Source organism: Vanessa tameamea, chromosome 23, assembly GCF_037043105.1.
Source record: "Vanessa tameamea isolate UH-Manoa-2023 chromosome 23, ilVanTame1 primary haplotype, whole genome shotgun sequence".
Taxonomy (NCBI): Eukaryota; Metazoa; Arthropoda; class Insecta; order Lepidoptera; family Nymphalidae; genus Vanessa; species Vanessa tameamea.
The window spans coordinates 4763684-4783626 of NC_087331.1; the positions used below are offsets into that span (position 1 = coordinate 4763684).

A 19943-nucleotide genomic window follows, 5' to 3' on the forward strand; every position below is an offset into this window, starting at 1 on the left:
TTATAAAAAAACTCCTGACGACACCATACTGTTATCATACGCATTATCCGTTGCTTGCATTTCGCGAATCCCACGTACTTGCCTCCTTCGTCCTCTTCCCCTAAATGATCGTTGACGTTGTACAGTAGCTGAAAAGACAACGAAAAATATTTAAATATAATTGTATAATATATCAAATCATCTACGTTGGTAATTCTAGTAATCGATAGATGCAAATATTCTTATCGAATAAGTAAAGAAAAAAGATAATAATTACCTAGTGGCATGTTGTCATTTGAGTCGTCACTGCTTGAAGAACTCGTTTCGGATGGAATTATCTCTTCTTCTGAATCGCATTTAGTTTCCACATTTTCACCCTCACCGTCTGACTGATCCTCAGGCAATGATTGTAACGATAATAATATTTGATGGTCGCTCAGCCTAGACATTGTAAAATAATTAAATAACACTGTTTGCTCCACGAAAGTAACGTAAGTAGTACGTTGGTATGATTCTATACAATTAGTTTCACATGTAACATCCACAGCTATAAAAGAATAATGTAAATATTACGACCTACCTTCAAATGGATACTGTTTATCTTAATAAATGCCGCTTGGGTCAAATGACCCGGCGCCGTCTTTGCAGGTAAATGTTATGTTTATTTAATTCAGGATGATAATATAACAATATCATCAACAGTACATTGAAATATAAACTATTTCATTAATAGTCACGGGAGGACGTAGCACCAAAACTAATCGTTTCGAAATTATCGAACGATAAACTTCAAAATGGGTCAAGAGACCGTCTTTCTAGTGTGTATACTATACCCTATACTCTAAGTATATATAGTTAATGTAGCAATTTTATAACACATCCTCCTGTTTTGTTTAGAACCTCTCATCTAAGTTCATTTGGAAATGATTGCTTTAAGCAACAAGGCACTTATGCTTACTCATTGTACTATAATCTAATTTTAAACTGATTTATGTAATACAGCCAGATTGAATTTGTTTTTATATTACATGCACTCGTTTTTAATTATAAACAAGATCAGTAATAACAAAACTAATATCAGGGCATCAAGGAGTCATAGAAAAACCGATTAACCTAGATTGATATAATTTGAACCTCTTTGAGTAGTCTATCAAACTCTAAACCAGATCAAATTAAATGTACGCTTCTTAAAGTTACATAAACAAAAATAACACTCGTACCTTCACACTCGACAATCACGATTACATATTTCAAAAGATATTTGAGACTTGTTACTCGATATTAAGTGTCCCAATACGTTTCAAGGTTCTAACAAGTGTCAAAATTGATCGAATGACTTATACTGTTTTTTTTTTTTATTATTATTGCACTTACAGAAGCCCGTATTATACGACGGGATTTTTGCTTTAATTCCAATTTTTATTTTAAGGACTTTTATTTATTTATCGATATTTTTTACTTTAAATGCTTAAACAAAGATAACGAATGCTAAATAATAATTATAGTTAATTATTTACAATCGGTAACTCGACGTTGAACGTCAACTTTAAAAATGTAGCAACTATCTATAAATTTAAATATTACAAAACAAATATTTAACAATAAAGAATTCACGCTAGTCTCTACTAATATAATTACTAATATTGTTGTCTGTTTTTTTTTATGTTTTATTAAGATACATTTATTATTCTGAGTATTTTCCTCAAAAATCAATAAAAATCAAATATGTTCTTTTAAAGCGATTAAAAAGGTTCTTCCAAAAAGTTTCTTTATATATACATATAAGCGCTTTATATTTTAATGGAAGTTACATTTTATAGGTATCTACATAATATTATAACGATGAAATTATTACGTTTGATATATGGGAATATCGATCCAAGTTGTTATGTTTATATATATCTATTGGTATTTAATTGCTTCTGTCTCCAATAACTGACCTATTGTTATAATATAGCAGTTACTAATAAACGTGGTAGTGAGTAATAAGTCACTTATTTCGCTCTTTCTATCATAAACAATTTGATATTCGAACAAAGAAGACAAAATATTCTGAAAATATGTGTCCGCTGCATGTTTATTAGAAGTATAGCTTTTATCTGCTTTAAGGAAAATAATTTTAAGCTATACAAAATGCTTTGTTTCGGATTATATATCTAATACTTTAATTTTAGTTTATTAGTATTTAATAATTATTTCCTTGTTTCAATAAATATAACGTAGTTATTTAAGAGTTAATTGGCATAGAGAAAAAGTATACATTTGATTTTCACAGTGCATTATAATATAGATTTAGTATGGTAGATTTGTATGAGTATACGAGTGTTTCTTATATTAATGTCTATTTCTTGCGCTAAATCTTTTTAAAGGATAAGTTTGCCTTTCATACTTATTTCTCTTTAGTTATTTTTGTCTCTATCTATTTTATTTTTGGTATGAATAATTTAAAAAAATATCTCATGTGTCTATGTAAAAAAGTTTTTTTTGTTTTTATTTACATGTCAAGTAAAATAAAACGCGAACGCTTGTGTTTGATGAAAGGTCAAGTCAACTATGAAAGTTTCTAGATATGAATTATGAATGTAAATTACATTGGATCATCCTTGATATTTAATTTTTTATCTTTTTTCTCATTGATGTGACTAGAATGTTTGATCTCGTCACTGCATTTTATATATATTTTTTATTTTTTTACTTTTTTGGGAATATTATAAAATTGTTATTGATCATATCAAGTCGAGTACTGGATGTGACTTATAACTTTTAATAGAAATTTACAAGAATCTATATGGTATCACAATTTGACGTTTTGTACAAATTCCCAAAGAAAAAAAAACATCTATATTTTTCATAAAGTGGTTTTCTTTACGACTAAACTATTCATAATACTACATCAATGGTAATAATTTGCGCTCATCCGCGAGATTGCAATTTTAAAAAATGTCACAGATAAATTATTATTAGAATGTAGGAAATTGCAATATAACCTATTATTAGTGGGCCTTATCGGTTAAGTAGCGATCTTATTCGAGCACTTTTGGACGGAGGACCAAATGTAAAATATGCGCGAAAGGACACAATAAATAAAGAACAGAGACTATGTCTATGTATTCATTATTTTAATTCAGCCTTTATGAGAAATAGTTGAATAGACGCCAATTGCCTTTATAATAACAATCAACACTCAACGGTTCATTTTATTTGAATTTAATGGCTGATTCTTTGAATGAGAGCCATATTCTGAGATAAAATATTTGTATTAAATTAAACAGCAGAACTAATTCGAAAGGTTGCTATGATGCGTAATAAGTTGCGAGTATGTTTACGCCCTTATGATATCATAGGAAAAAAGTTCATATTGATGTAACACAAATCTAGGTAATAATCATAATTGTTGTTGAATTATAAATAATAAATGAACTTTAGAATTACATATTTCATGCGATTTGCTAATATGTAATATATAAAAATAAACTAAAAACGTCGTATTTTTTGGAAGAGTGAGAGATTAAAATAATTTTCCAATGTTTGTCATTAGCTTAAATTTTATTTCCAAAGTTCTGATACCAAAATGGAATAGGCTATATATAAAAATATTCAGCATGTGAGTTAACCTATGCAGGAGTCTCCTCTTCTTCTACTCTGTTATTACAAGTAGAACAGCCTGTAGATGTCCTTCTGGGTTGAGGCGTCTTTGTCCTTTTGAAAAGGAGATTAAGAGTATATTCCACCACGCTGTTTTGACTGTTTTCTTCTATGGAAATAGACATATGTCCTCACAATGTTTTCCTTCACCATTGAGTACGAGAAGAATTATTGTCACAAATTATGCACATGAAAAAAGTAATTGCCCGGATTTGAACTTGCAATCTTTGGTTACGTGTTCTAACTACTAGGCCTACTCGGTTCATTATTAGTTATTGTTGGTGAATTCGTATAATATGCGTTTAAAAACGCCAAAGACTATTCCATGTACAAATATATCGATTTAAAGTAAAAACAACATAACTACCAGTGGAGCTTGAATTATATTTTTTGGCAAACATAGTCCCTTTTTTAAAGCAAAGCCTACGGGCTTTACACGACCTGACCTTGAGGAACGACACAGCCAAAACAACCTTACCGCTACGTGATACAGGGATACTGTCAACATCTAAGCATGATAAGATCGTTGTATTTTCATTTAATTTTTAATTATTATTATTGTTATCGGATATTAGTTTAAAGGTTACATCGTAGCTATTAATTTATATTTTTTTTTGCCCTAACTTTATTGGTAATGTAACTTAGGTAAGTTTAAGATCGAATATTAAAGCTAGCATACAGGCTAATACATAAAATGTTATGTAGCAACTACCTATATAATTGATCATATAACAACTATTTACATTAAAGACTAAAGACTAAATTATATATATAAAGATCAATAACTGCTTTTATTACATACGGTCATTATTCGTTTATTAATAATAATAATAATCGAATAAGGCAGTATGTAATGGTGGCAAGAATGCTATCAGCTTAATATTGAGATTTTTTTTTAATATCATCGACAAGCTACCTGATTCGGAATCGCACGAATAGAGCACGGGCCTAACAAAACGTTTATTTTTTATATTTATCGTAATATAAAAAAAATGCCTATAAATCGCCTGTAAATGTTCCTCTGTTGGGCTCAGGCCTCATCGTCCTCGAGGTTTGGGTACATATTTTGCAGAATTTCATTGATATTGCAAATTTCCTCACGATGTTTTCCTTCACCGCCGAGCATAAGATTTATTATAAACACTAATTTGTGTTTATAATAAATCTTAGCACAAGCAAATCCAGTGGTGCTTGCCTGGATTTGGATATGAAATCATGTGTTAAGATGCACGCGTTCTAACCCCTGGGTTTGTCTCGGCTCAATTGAAGTGGCTTTGTTGGTACGCAGAACACTTTATCAAACTTTCATTATAATCTGATAAAAAATTTAGGAGTGGATTGAGGACAAACATACAAATATTCTTTCTTAACTATCAAGAAGATTAGCTATAGATGAAATGTTAAAATTGCATATCAATAGAAACTTTATACTTAAAATTATATCACAAATACAATCTTGCGTAATATATTTAATAAATATGTAATGTAGATTTGATTTATAACATAGATAATCTTATATTGTTGTTTTCTAAATTATACTAAAAAAAAAAAGAAATTAAACTAAATAATCTTATCTAAATATTACTTAATAAATTAGTCTTAACTAAACATACTGGCAAGATTTTTTAAATTGTTGACTCTCTGACCTATTTCCTTTGCCAATCTGTGCAATAAAGAAAGAATTACCAAAATACTACGTAATTAAAGGAGCTCAGATCCCGGAAAATGATTATTATGAACAAAGTATAGTCCAAAAAATGTTAATATGAAAGTACTGTATATGCAAAAATATAAGAAAGTTTACATTTTTTAAGTTTAAATTGTTGTTATTCGAAATACTGAAAGAGGAAAAAATTTCGAAAGATCAAATTTAATTAATATAAATAAAAAAAAAGAATTGTGTCGGAAGTAAGGAGTTTTGTCAAAAATCAAAATCTAACTATGTTCTTCCTGTAGGCTTTCCTCTTTAACTAAGATTGTTGTTCAGATGTTCAAGATTGCTCCAGTTAAAACGCAACAAACAAAACCATCACACACAGGCCAAGCGTTAAGCGTTCACCCTTCTTAGTGGGAGGGACAGTATAAAGCCTGGCGTCGACTTCGATCAGCACAGACAACCAGTCTTCGGCAATCGGCACGAAGACATCAACATGAAGTTCACGGTGAGTTTGTGAAGTGTTCAGTGATGTGTTCGAATTATTTGTTATTAATTTTCGAATTTTTATTTATTAATTTAAATACGTAACATTTTTAAAGTTATAAATTCAAAAATTTTTTAAATAAAATAGTCAACATAAAATATTAGGGAACGAATAATTTGATAATATTAATAATATATTATTTCTATTGTTATACTAATAAGTAATCGAATCATGCATTACGCAACACAGATTTCAATAATTATGCGGCTTTTATAATAATTAACGTTTATCCAATTTTACTTTACTCCGCAATTTTCATTTCACTTTCTACCATGCGTGGTAAATAATAGCTGTGGTAAAGGCAATTACATTTTTGCCTTTATTATACTTTTGTTCTAAGCCAAAAAAAAATAAAAATATTTTCGAGATTTAGTTATTTTTTAAAATTATATATTTTTTTATCACGTATATTTCATATCATTCATTCATCATTGTCTGCAAATTAATTTTTTCTTCATCGCAAAATTAACGAATCACTGCTCATCGTAATAGCATATAATTATTGAACATTATGAATTAATTATTTCTGCGGTTATGTAATGAAATTGCAGTTAATTAAAATAATTAGGAAGGAAGTCTATTAACATAGTGAACATATCAATATTTGTCTGAATTTTTATAATCCATAAAAAAATGTTGCTCCTGATTATTAAGAGTTTTTGTTATAAAATCGAGTTTTGATATTGTTCCAAAAGTATAACGAAGGAAAAAAATTGCATGTGATAGTTTTGATTATAATCAAATTATCTTAATTTATTATACGTTTATAAACGTAAACATAAAAATGGTAGTAACTTAGACTAATGAACTTTAATGCCTTACATCTCATAATTTTTTTGTTATTTAATGTCAAAAAATGGATTTTTATTTATAAATTCCACGAGAGTTCAGCTATAAATTCTAAATCGGTAATTGAATAAAGATCAGTTGTTAATATGGTATTGGAGACAAATTATTACGTCTACTAGAGAGAGCTACATTGGAGAGTTTTTCCGTGTTTTACTTCCGAAATATATAGAGATAAGGCTATGTATACATTGAACACAATGCGTGGTTTTATTTGCGATACTTTGTCTTTATTTTTTATCTGCGTGGGAATTATAAAACATATATTTTAGAAGATTAAAAAGTTTTTAAATAGATACTGAAATCGCTTGTTTAAGCTAAGATAAAATTTCCAGGTTTGTCGGGATGTCTAGACATTGACAGCTTTTCTATCCAGTTTTTTTTTTAATCCGGTTACACAAGGTCGTTGTCCGTAATGCCAATGTAACGTGCGATAGTATTGGTAAACTCGTTTTGTGATAGTATGTGATTTCTTAATGTTAATAAACTGCAGTCTTGTTTATACTTGAATAGTTCGAAACATACAATACAAAAATATATATATGTCAATTATTGAACAATTAACGCGAGAACAGGCGCAAAAAACGATTTTTTTTTATAATTCGAAAGATAAATTATTCTAATAATAAGATATTAGTAATAATGCTATAATAGAAGTTTTATAGAGGTACTTTATGCCATTTTATTAGCCATATTACTCACGTTGGTCTACTTTCATTAGAGCTGTGGTCAGTGTTGCAATTTAACGACTGGATTTAAGATGTCTATATAAGATAATATATCATTAAACAAATACATTAAGCAATTGTTTATTTTATATAATCTGTAGAAAGTAATTACATTCGAGTTTTACTAATACTAAAATGTTTTTAAACATTAATCGGCCTATTTGTATGAAAATTAATCAGATTTTTCAAATTTTTTTCTAAGGCAGAGTATATGTATATATAAGGATAGTAGGTAGCGCTTGAATATTTCATAATTTTACTACAAATTACTGTTTTAACATAAAGTCAAAATACTATATAAACTCATAAAATATATATTACATCAGCACTCTTAAGAAACAATTATTTTTTAAGTACAATCGTGGGCAGATGAGTTATAAAAACATAAAGTGAAAACACGGCCTTAAAATTATAGTAGTATAGTGTGAAATGGCATTAACCTTATTGTTTTGCAGATCATGCGTGTGAATTATAACGAATGAGATGAAACGTGGAAAGTAAATTCGTAATCGTAACGCGTAAGTTCTCTCGAAAACAAATGTTACGTTAGATTGTGAATGATATTCAAATTATGAACGAACATATTATATTAGGTTTAGGTACAAATTGATAGATAGATCAACTAATTGAACCTTTTATTTATATTTTTAAATCAATTCACCGTAACGAGTTGAATGTTTAACTTTTTATTGTTATAACTAAGCGTGAAATTGCATACTTTTTTCATATACATGGAAATGATTGTTTATTGTTGTTGCAGTGTCGTTTTTTGTAATAAATTTGTACTGTTTATTTATAAGTGACAAGAAACGCCGAAATATAATAATAATATATATTTATTTTATTTAAAAAAAACTACTTTTAATCTTGATTAATGATATTTATGAAAAATTAAAAATCGATTAAATTAAATTGCATACAATATTAACATACATACCTATTATGCAATTAAAATACGCTAATAAGACGAACCAATTCTTTAATTCAAGATAACATTCACCGAGCCCGCAGTTACCACAGGCTCATATTTTGTAATATCATTAACAAATATGTAATTAATACCTTGCGTAATTTCATACAATTTCTTAATGGCGTTTGATATGAGATAAAAACAGATAATCCTTTTGTTTTCTTAAAATTATGATTCTTTAATATATCATATAAAACCTTTTTGCGTTATGCTTTTGTTTTATGATTTTAAAATTAGTTATAGGAAAAACAGTTTCTAATATATATTAGGTCTATTTATAAGCGGCTCGATTTAATCGACTTGAATTGCAAGGAATTTAATTCTATAAAAAATGATATTCAAATAAGTAATTGCACTGCAAAAATAATCACCACGATACGTACGAAATGTACGTAATTGTTTCCACCCATTGTTGGGTGTAAACGATCTAAACCTTACAAGAATGTAAAGCTAAAAGAAATTGATTGATGTCTGTACCGATTTCCTACAAAGAGTGAATAGAGGATATACATTTACGGAATTTATTTTGGTTTAAAGATTTATTCAATGTACGTTAAGCAGATTTGGACGTATTTGCAATTGTAATGGCTATTAGAAAGTTCGTATCCGTAGATAAACTAGACCATTCGCTTTAAGGAGTTTTATTTACATTCGAACCAGTCGAAGCATTTCGTATTATTTAAATCTTATTCTTACAATATATTGTTTTTTATTAAGGATTATTTCAAGGTCTTAAGTAATACAAGCTTTTGATTCACAGGTTGTGTTAGTAGCCTCATTGGCCGTGGTGGCCTTTGCCAGCGAGGAGAAAGGCACACAGAAGGCGGCAGCCGAAGAGAAGAAACAAGATAAACGAGGAATTTACGACACCGGATCCTACGGTGGTAGCTACGAATTGGGCAATGGCGGTCACGGATACGGCGGCGGTGACGGTGGTCACAGTTTTGGAGGTGACGCTGGTCACAGCTTTGGCGGAGACTTCGGTGGCCACCAGCAGAGCTTTGGTCAAGGTGGTCATGGAGGCCAGAGCTCTGGACAAAGCTATGAAAGCTACGGTAATGGTGGTTCCGAATTCGGTGGATACTCTGGCGACTCTTGGAAGCCCATTTCTAACGATCATGGTCATCACCACGTCAAAACCATCGAAGTGATCAAGAAAGTCCCCGTCCCATACACCGTTGAGAAGCATGTTCCCTACACTGTCGAAAAGAAAGTTCCCTATGAGGTGAAAGTGCCTTATCCTCAGCCCTACACTGTTGAAAAGAAGGTCCCAGTCACTGTCAAGGAATACGTGAAATACCCAGTTCATGTTCCCGAGCCCTACGTTGTAGAGAAGAAAGTGCCTTATGAAGTTAAGGTTCATGTCGACAAGCCTTACGAAGTTAAGATCAAGGTACCCACTCCTTACACCGTAGAAAAGAAAGTGCCTTATGAAGTCAAGGTCCCCGTACCTCAACCCTACACTGTTGAAAAGAAGGTGCCTTACCCAGTCAAATATGAAGTGAAAGTACCCCAGCCCTACGAAGTTGTCAAGAAGGTGCCCTATGAAGTCAAAGTACCAGTCGACAAGCCTTACCACGTATACGTGCCCAAGCCCTACCCCGTGACGGTCGAGAAGCCTTACCCAGTGACAGTACACAAGCCAGTGCCTTACGAAGTCAAGGTCCCAGTCGACAAGCCCTACAAGGTCGAAGTTGAGAAACCTTACCCAGTCCCAGTGAAAGTGCCAATCCCCAAGCCTTATGACGTGTACAAAAAGATCCCATACACTGTCGAGAAGAAGGTGCCTTATGAAGTTAAAGTACCCATTGACAAGCCTTACCCCGTCTACAAAGAAGTCCAAGTACCATTAGTCAAAGAGGTTCCATACCCCGTAAAGGTTCACGTTCCCATTTACCTCAAGAAAGAAGAGGAGCATCACCATGGTTGGCACTAATTTACAAACCTAGCGTATAGGTTTCACACCAGTACCTTATAGGCTAAGTTCGAATTGTGATCATTTAGTATTCGTAGTGTAACTATAAAATTTTAAATTGTACTGGCTTAGTAACACTGAGCTGGTAACAACGAGATTGTTTGTGATGTGATTGAAATTGTTTTGCCTGCTATTTCCATGTTTTCAAATTGCTGTCGCATAGCATTGCTCCTGAGTGTGCGATGCTCTAACAATGAGTATACGATATCTAATGATTCATCTGTTGTTACTTGTTTTTCTTTTCGTATAATGTGCTTGTTATATATATTTGTGAAAGATTGCCTTTTGCAAGAAACTTATGTTGAGGCTGATATAAATAAATGTGTTATAAATATTCGATATTTTATTTACAATCATAATAAAATATACATTTTATATTATTAACATATATAATTGTAATCTCTTTCGGTTATATGTACGTAATAGTATCATAGGAGTACTTTCACAAGATATGGTCAAATAGTGCAATAATATAAACAATGACCATGAACGAAATATTAAAGTAGGGCATTTGAAAGTACCTCTCTCCTTTTTGTTTGCTTTGTAAAACTGGATGAATATATTAAAGTCTTGTCAAAAATCATGGTAAATTATCGACTTACACAAAAAAAATACTAAGATTATAAATGCGAAAGTAACTTTGTCTGTCTGTTGTTCTTTCGCGACCAAATCAATGAATCGAATTTCATTAAATTTGGTATGAAGTAAATTTGAACTCCAAGGAAGGACGTAAGGCTTTTTATTGCTTAACACCTAACGGTCAACTTCTAAACGAATCCGCGGTTAACAAATAGTAAAAATAAGTCAAATTGTATAGTAAATTGCAATTCTTCTTATCCGACTATTAAAAAAAGGTTATATATTCGAGATATATGTTTCGACTTTGCAAATCGAATACAATATTCAATGTGTCACTGCTAAATTTATTTTCAAAATAACGACGAAATAAAAATTATGTACATGACATCATAGCATGAGCATAAAAACCATTTTCTCATGGATAAGTATATGATATATTCCCTTATGAAATCGCTATTTTGATACTCTCAAGAACAGCAATCGCTTACCTTTGAATTAACAGTAACTGAATTATAATTTTAATAAAAGGTAACATCATCATCACATATAAACTTATAATTTAGACCTTATCTTAATTATATTAAATAACGTAATACTTTGAGGTAGCAATAATTTTTTGTTATTATTTCAATATACCATAAAATTATTAGACTCGATTTTCTCCTTAGCTATTATGAAGTTTAACGAATGATCATACTTACATAACACGTGTCGCAAATGCGCCTTAAACCAATTGGTGCATCACGATCTGATATGAGGGAATGGATTTATGCGCTGATGGCTTTAAGCGCAATGGTTCTATTCAAGGTAATATTAGGTAACTCAGAATTAGCAACACAACTCCTTCATAAACTTGGAATTTTATTTTATTATCTCAATATTATCAGAATTGTATAAGGCTAATTTTATAATTTAGCCCATATCGTGACTAGGTTTTTGTATTGGCTGATGAACATTTTGTTTTTCTTTATTTGTGGTTTATGAAAATATTTTTTTACTAGTTTTTGTTGGCATAACCTAAGCGAGTATATTGTGTTTCAGTCTAGAATGTATTTAATTTTAGAAACGAGTAATCGATACCTTTATAGTTTCAACACTGTTTCAAATGACTAATACTTACGACACATTTATTATATTAAGTATAAAACTCATATTACACAAACTTAGAATCTTATTCAGCTTAAATATTATATTAGAAGTACGAAAATACCCTACTATTTTCTATGAAGGCTCTAAATTGATGTGCATTATTATAATTAAATTAAAAAAGAAAAAATGCATTGAGAAATATAAAAAATACATAAATGTTGTTGTTCCAAATTCAAATTTACGATACTGTACTTAGAAAAAAAGATGTCGCAATGTTGTCTCCAGTATCCAGTTTCTCATGCAATTTACAAAACAGCAATGTCTATGGACAATTATGATGTCGACTCTAGTAGCCATAACTCGTAATGAATGCAAATATATCTTGGTGGAAAACTTTGTTTACATAATCTGCAAATGGATTACTCAATGTAATGTAATGTGCTTACGATTTCATCACGAAGTTATGTGGGTTGATATGGACAATGTTGTATAGTATGACCACCAAAGGTTCTCCCTACGAGTATCGCACTGAGGGTTTTTTTTGTAAACTCTAACCAAAAAGTCCAATTAAGACGGAGGTCCTATATAATATCAAAAGTAGTCCTAAGTGTGTAGTGTGCGAAGCAGGCAGCCAAAAGGGAAAGCCTGCTAAATCGTTTTTTCATACAGTTAAGGTATAAACAGCGCCTACAAATCCAATGAAGGCAAGCGAAAAATTATGACATAGGTTGAACTTTAAGAACGAATATAATTTTTAGTATGCATTATGTTTGACAAAACTTTGAAAGCCATTAAAAGCCTACATATGTTGTTTACAACATACTGATTTTTTTATGCGCTAACCGCATGCATTGGCAAAGGCCGTTATTTGATTGCATCTATGAAACACACTTAAGATCTGTAATGTATTAAAAAAACTTAGACCGCTTTTGTCAAGAAATTTTTGAAGTCTTTATTCGCGTTTTCGTCCGCATAGTGCTCAGTTTGTGACGAAATTACTCTTAATGATACCATGTTACAATTTTATTGTTTTGATATTATAATTTTTTAAATAATAATGCATATTTAAATTGTAGATACATAAAATGTGCATTATTAAGGAGCAATAATGTTTCGTTATGACTGTTGGACTGTGAGTGTAGGACTGTAACGTAAATGCACAATCCCATCGCACATATCTCTTCGAAGATATCTCGTAGCGATTAGTGATTCTTTGATGATTACAACTTATATTTGAGTTGAAAACAACCGAATGTAGTTTCACTGGTCTGAGGTCTACTAAAGACCAATATTTTTGTATGGTATATGTCGAACAAATCGTTATACATAAATGCGGCTTGTTTCATAGAATCCATTATTTCATACTAAAATCTGGCTATTCCACGATGAAAGAATTATTATAAAAAGTACCCTATATCATTCTGATCAAATATTCAAAAAACAATGTCGATCTCTTGCTCTAACAAATCTATCCAAAGTAACCTATTTACTATTCCCGGCAAAAATCTTGCCCAGTACCAAATGTTAGGGACGGCCTGTCTTCCCAACACATGGCTTACTATTATGGGTTCGGATAAGGGCAGGGATCATTGAAATTTTTTCATAGGCTTCTTCTTCTTCTTAATCATTTGCGGGCACGGGCAAGATCCGATATTCGAAACATTCAGGTTTCTTTATTATAAATACAAATTAACCCAGAGGTGCGATGCAAATGACTATGTTGATGATTATGATGACGTTCTGACCGATTTCCGTCACGGCATCTCAAGGGAGAACAGTTAACTACGCAGGATAGATTTAATCTATCCTGCGTACACTATAGTGGACAAGTATGTGTGCAAATACAGGCACACTCTCTATTCTCTCACTCTCGTAATCCGATAGGATGGTAAATTCAACGCGACCAAAGAGTTCAGGAGCAGTACCAACAGCTTTACATGCTTTCCGTAAACTATTAAAGTTAGGGCCTTGAAATTTGATGAGTAGGATCGTTTTATTGAGTAGACTTAAATTGAGATTTTAGTTTCAAGAGAGTACAGTTCGCGTTTAAAGTATGCTTCACCATGACAATTAATAAAGCACAAGGTTAAAGTTCTAAAATGGCCGGAGTAGATATAAGAGAAGACTGTTTTTCGCACAGATAGTTCTAAATAGCCTGTTAGAGAGTGAGCTCTGTAAGCAGTCTGGTGTATCTAGCCCACGAAAGTCGAACCACAAATGAGGTCTTAATTAACGTAATATTTTAAATTATTCTGTACATAATCAATTTCCATGCGAGCAAAGCCGCGGGCAACAGTTAGTTATGAATAAAATTCAAAAATAACTGTCAGGCGTGATTTGACATTTTGAAACATTGCGCAAATGACTTGCACTTTGCGATGTTATCAATCGCCTCTAAAATTTGTAAGTGAAGATTCAAAGTGCAAATAATTGTTACTAAAAAGCAAAAGCTTTTCATAATAAGGATGAAAAAAAAAGAACTTGGCTAAAGGTCGTTAGTAAATTAAGGAAACTATTGTTAGTTTTTGTTTTTTTTTTGTTTTTGATGGTTATTGACGGTAACGTTATCATTTATCGCGGGAAGGGATGGTTAGTACGGTGGGTTCGTTGTATACGGGGTGCAGTCATGGTCGAATTGCGAATGATACTCGATTTTGTAGTCATATTACTGGAGATGATTTAAAGAAGACGTAGATAAACATCACAGAGGAAGATGCATTATCACTTCCCAGAGTTACATACAAAAAAATCTTTTTTACAGGCGGTAGACACAGAGAACAGTCCGAGCATCATACGATTTTTAGTGCGCAAACTACTAGAAGATATTACATAAAGCGTCTGAGTGACGGAAATCGAGGTTGTGTATTGTGGGCTAACGTATGCGGCTCATGTGCTTCGGGATTCTTTCAGATTCAAGAAGTGCGTATTTTGGAAATTTCTCGTCACCATAGTCGAATAAGAATTCTAAGAGAGTTCAATGTTCTGGGATGGACACGAGCGTGTTCAGGGAGTAGATACCCCAAAATTAATTTCGAAACTAAGTTTAGCCTAGCTTATTTTATAAAAAGCAGTTGATAACTAAAACTTCGTATGCTAAGTCGATGCAGAATTATCGCTAAAGCTGAGGTTAAAGACATTATTAAAAAATTGTTGAGACGTTTTTTATTGAGGAAGTAATACTATAACGCTTAACTCTGCGACCCTAACGTGTAGAGCAGAAAGTTTAATAAAGGCATCTGACATTAAACACATGTAACAAAATATGTTTATTTATACAATAATTTGGTATTCCTCGTTTGTATAGAACTCATCATGACTGTCATAAAGAAGAAGATTATAAGCGAATTTGCATCTTATGAAAGTTATCTTAGAATATTTAAAGATGGAGTAACAGGTTATTGCAAATAAGTTGTCCCACGCGAGTTACTTTTACGTTTTATGATTATCGTAATGAACATCACAATAACTGCGTAAAGTAACTAAAGTAACAGTCAGTAAATGAACGAAGCCCTTAGCCCAGCAATGGGAATTGTTTCGTTCCCTTTTGAGGAGATAGTTTGGATCTTATTTCACCACACTGGTTGGTGAATTGGTCTTAAACAACTGGGTCACCTACTTAATGTAACTTTGGTTTTATAGAGTTACTTTAATTTAGATTTAAACAAATTCAAGTACATAAATTCTGAAAAATATTATCGAAATAGTTTAATACATTTATATAAATAATATCTATTTATCTAGATAAATAATTATGTTCATTATGAGCGTTGACCTACATATATAGAAACGTTGGTTTCTGTAAAGTCGAGTCTGACTAATGTAAGCAATACATTACCACGTGATCTAATATAAACTGCTGTGATGTAATTGTTTCAGAACTAGTTTAGTTATTTCCATTAAATTGGTCACAGCACTTCGTTTTAATTATTGCATTTTGTAATTGGAAAAATTACGAACGATATGATGTTTAATATGTAAGTTAAGTGTAAGTTTAATTGCATTACTGAATGTAACTTTTGTTATAAAGTTACAATTACGCAACTGTTATATTTTTAATCTCCATGTAATAGATTAGTCATATTAAATACTAACAAATAATAAAATAGTATCGATTATTCAGTACAGAGGATTATTTTAGATAAAAGATTAAATTGCAAGAAAGTAGATCATACAAAACAAAAAGAACCTCACAGAAGCTTTTAAAGCAAGCCAGTAGATATATCTATGTATTACATATAAAACATTCATTTTTTTCAGATTTAGTTTTAAAAGCAATTGAGAGAGAATTAGTTATTATAATGTAATATTTAATGAAGATCATCTTAAATTATTAATCGTAGTATTAATCTGTGATGCAAGTATTTTGTAAGATTATAAATGTTAATAGTAGGAAGTATGCGGCGGGCTAGTCAAAGCAAAAGCAACGTCGAGACATGATTGAATATACAATAGCCATTCACAACACGATATTTATGTCTTTTTAAAATATGCTTTACTTAATATAGTTTGTTAAATGACCATTCAAAAGTGCTTGAAGATTCTATTTGAATATAGTATATTTTGATTTTGGTATAACTTTGTACAGGCCCACCTGGCAATGTACAATTCGTCGTATATTTTTGTTGATGGGTGAGCCAGTGTAACAACAGGTACAAGGAACATTACAATTGAGCTCGCAAAGGTTAGTGGCGTACACATTTAAATACAGGGCACACGCACAACACATTATTGAAAAAAACATAACCAGATTATTAAAAAAAATTAAGCGCTTGCAGCGCTGTAAACGTAACAGAAATATTTAATTTTGCTTCAAAATGATTTACTAAAGTTACATATAGAATTTTCGAGTTCGAAACTCTAATGACGACAAACGAGTTTCGCTTTTAAACTAAAAATAAATAAAAAGTATTTTCATACAGTGAATGGGATGTGATGGTCACTTCCACGTGTTACGCGATCATTGTGCAACTGACTGCACGCACGCTGAACTATCGCTGTGCATGAATATTAAGAATATAGATTTCTTAAAACGAATAAAAGTACACAGCGTAGACATGCTAATTTGCGCTGAAATAGAACTAGTTATACGGCTTGACTTTGCTCGGATAGATTTAAAGCAATATTCTATTAATTTTTTAACCAGTGTAACAAAACGAGGGTTTGACACCGTTTTATAAATGGACAATCTTAAATATTTGGCTGCAGGATTTTTTTTATGATATAGGTAAGCGGTCGAGTAAATGGGCCACCTGATGGTAAGTGGTCACCACCGCCCATAGACAATGGCGCTGTAACAAATATTAAGCATTCCTTACATCACCAAAGCGCCACCAACCTTGGGAACTAAGATATTACGTCTCTTGTGCTTGTAATTACACTGGCTCATTAACTCTTCAAACCTGAACACAAGAATACTGAGTACTGCTGTTTGACTTGGACAAAGCCCTACCACCAAATAAAGGTCCAAGGCTTATGAATTGATGTGGTTTGATCGTTTTTTTTTTCATTACACATCATATTAATAATAGTTGTGATAATGAAGACTGAGAAAAAAGGGATGATGTTATCTGTTAGTGCACAGAGAATCTTTGGTGAGTGAAAAACGAAAATGAACTCAACGTACAATTGTACATTAAACTACTATATATGTTCTACAATGATGGTGTCCTTCTGATTGATTGCAGAAATTCTCAATGGAGAACAGTCAACGCATGAGATATTACGGCGCTTGTGTATGTGTACGAGGATAGTGCAACTCTCTATACCCCCACTTTCATAATTCGATCGGACGGCAAGCCGAGACGACGGTTATCCCATAACAATACATTTTATGTATAGATATTATTAATAATTATTCATTCATGGATACATTATTGGTGGTTCTGCTCGTCTGGGCAGGTTACTAGCAGCAATACTAAGGATTGTTGTGTTCCAGTTTGGAGGTTGAATAAGCGAGTTTAACTACAGATGCAAAGGACATAACAACTCATTTACCAAAGAGTTTATTTCTTTGGTCAGTGTTGGCCAGTTACCATTAGGTGGACCTTTTATTACAACAGATTCGTTTCGTCGTTATTTATAACAAAGATGATACAATTACATTTTTGTTTAATTAATTATATACTTCCGCGCTTAAACAAAATGTGTTTTCCTATAATTCAATGAAACGATCAATAACTATTTTATAAATACAACTTTAATTGGATCAAGTATTAAGATGAATCGTGTTTGATAAGGAAGTTTACGCTGTTAAGATGTTATCTGATACTAACGATTCAATAGAATTACCTTGTTTATAGTCGTATTTCGTCGGTGGTCACAACTTTGACGGTACTCGTGAGTGGGTACTACTCACTCAATAACGACATATTTAACGTCAAGAATCAATATTTTGGGTTGTTGTGGTTGTTTTTTTTTAAACTGATTATACTTATTATATTATGATGAATAATCGATTTCCATACAGTATATATAAATAGAATTGTATCTAGTTATGTATTTCATTTGAGAAAAAGAGTTGTGAGTAGTGAGTTTCTTGACGATTCTACGTAGAATATTTATTCTGGACTGCCTACATTCGATTGATATACTATAACGATTCATAAGTCCTTGCGTACTAGAATGATGCTTAAACTTTTTTAGTGAAATATTGTAGTAATAACGTATTAAACGTTGTTAGCCTAAAATTATACATCTGACTTGCTATATCAATTTTCGACTTTCCTAATTATACTTTAAAATACCTTAAATATTTGAGTTTAATATTTCAACGAATTAATACATTAACAAAAAATTAACAACATTTTCAAGTTCAATATATCGAACGAAAATTTAATCTACTTGTATCGAACATAAATTTTAAGTCACCGTTTTTATCTTTCATATTAATCGGATAGATTAAAATTGGGGTGGTTAAGGGCGAATGTATTTCACTTAAGGGCGGAAATTCGTTTATAGATATAAAATGATCCTCTTTATAGCGTCCAATATTTCTATTCAGACGAAATGTTGCACCTGTTTTAAGCAAATAAATTGTTTGTCGTTTCATTTCATTTTATTACACGTTACAAACGATTGCTATTAATTGGTATTTTTATAAATAATCCTATTTCGTTCCGCGGCTTTGTTTGAGATAAGTGTGCGATATAATGTTTTTTTTTATAAATAACCTCTTTTAATAGGACCTATTATGAATAAGATATACCATAAGCGGGACTATTCTGTAAGAACTTATTCTGTATGGATACTCTTAAAATATCGCCAGCCGGTCTACGGTGATTTGAATCATTTAAATGTTATAAATATTAATTACTCTAAATTTTATAAGGCTTTATAAACATTTTCGGAATAGAATGCGCGGATTAAAGTCACCAGGATGATTTTTTGTACTGTGTAATCTGCGTAATGCAGTATGTAATATTGTAAACCTTTACGAATTAAAACATATTTATTAGCACCGCGTGACTTGAAGTGGTTTGGGCTGATGATAGCCAGCACCTGTATTTGTTCAGTAGGTGATATGAATACTTAGATCTGTCAATATTTATTTTTATTAAATTAATATTAACATACAAACTGACATGTATAGATATTTATGTGGATATTAAAATATGCAAATTAGATGGACAATACGAGTATTTATGATTACTTTGTCACGTTATTGTACCGTATTATTGATAATGTTATCAATGTATGAGTATGTAATAATAGATGTGATTAAATAAAAAAATAATTGTTTGAAAAAATAAACAAAACATAAACATTTCGAAAGTACATGTCTTACGATTAAAAAAAATTAAAGTGCCGCTTCTATTAATACAAAATTCTATACAAAATGTTGCCCACATTCTTGAGTTTTGAATGCATTAGACAGGATTGTATTGAGATACCATCGCCAGTAAACGTTCACCCAATTCACTATTACGTCAACG

The 19943-nt window shown here is 31.3% G+C and overlaps 1 protein-coding gene across 1 annotated transcript; it reads left to right on the forward strand.

Annotated features, from left to right (window-relative positions):
* The first annotated feature begins 5632 nt into the window (after nucleotides 1-5632).
* LOC113401910 (uncharacterized) lies at nucleotides 5633-10678 on the forward strand. Its single transcript, XM_026641987.2, has 2 exons — nucleotides 5633-5786; nucleotides 9130-10678. The coding sequence occupies exons 1-2, from the start codon at nucleotides 5775-5777 to the stop codon at nucleotides 10303-10305; spliced, it is 1188 nt and encodes a 395-aa protein (XP_026497772.1). The 5' UTR covers nucleotides 5633-5774; the 3' UTR covers nucleotides 10306-10678.
* The last annotated feature ends 9265 nt before the right edge of the window (nucleotides 10679-19943 follow it).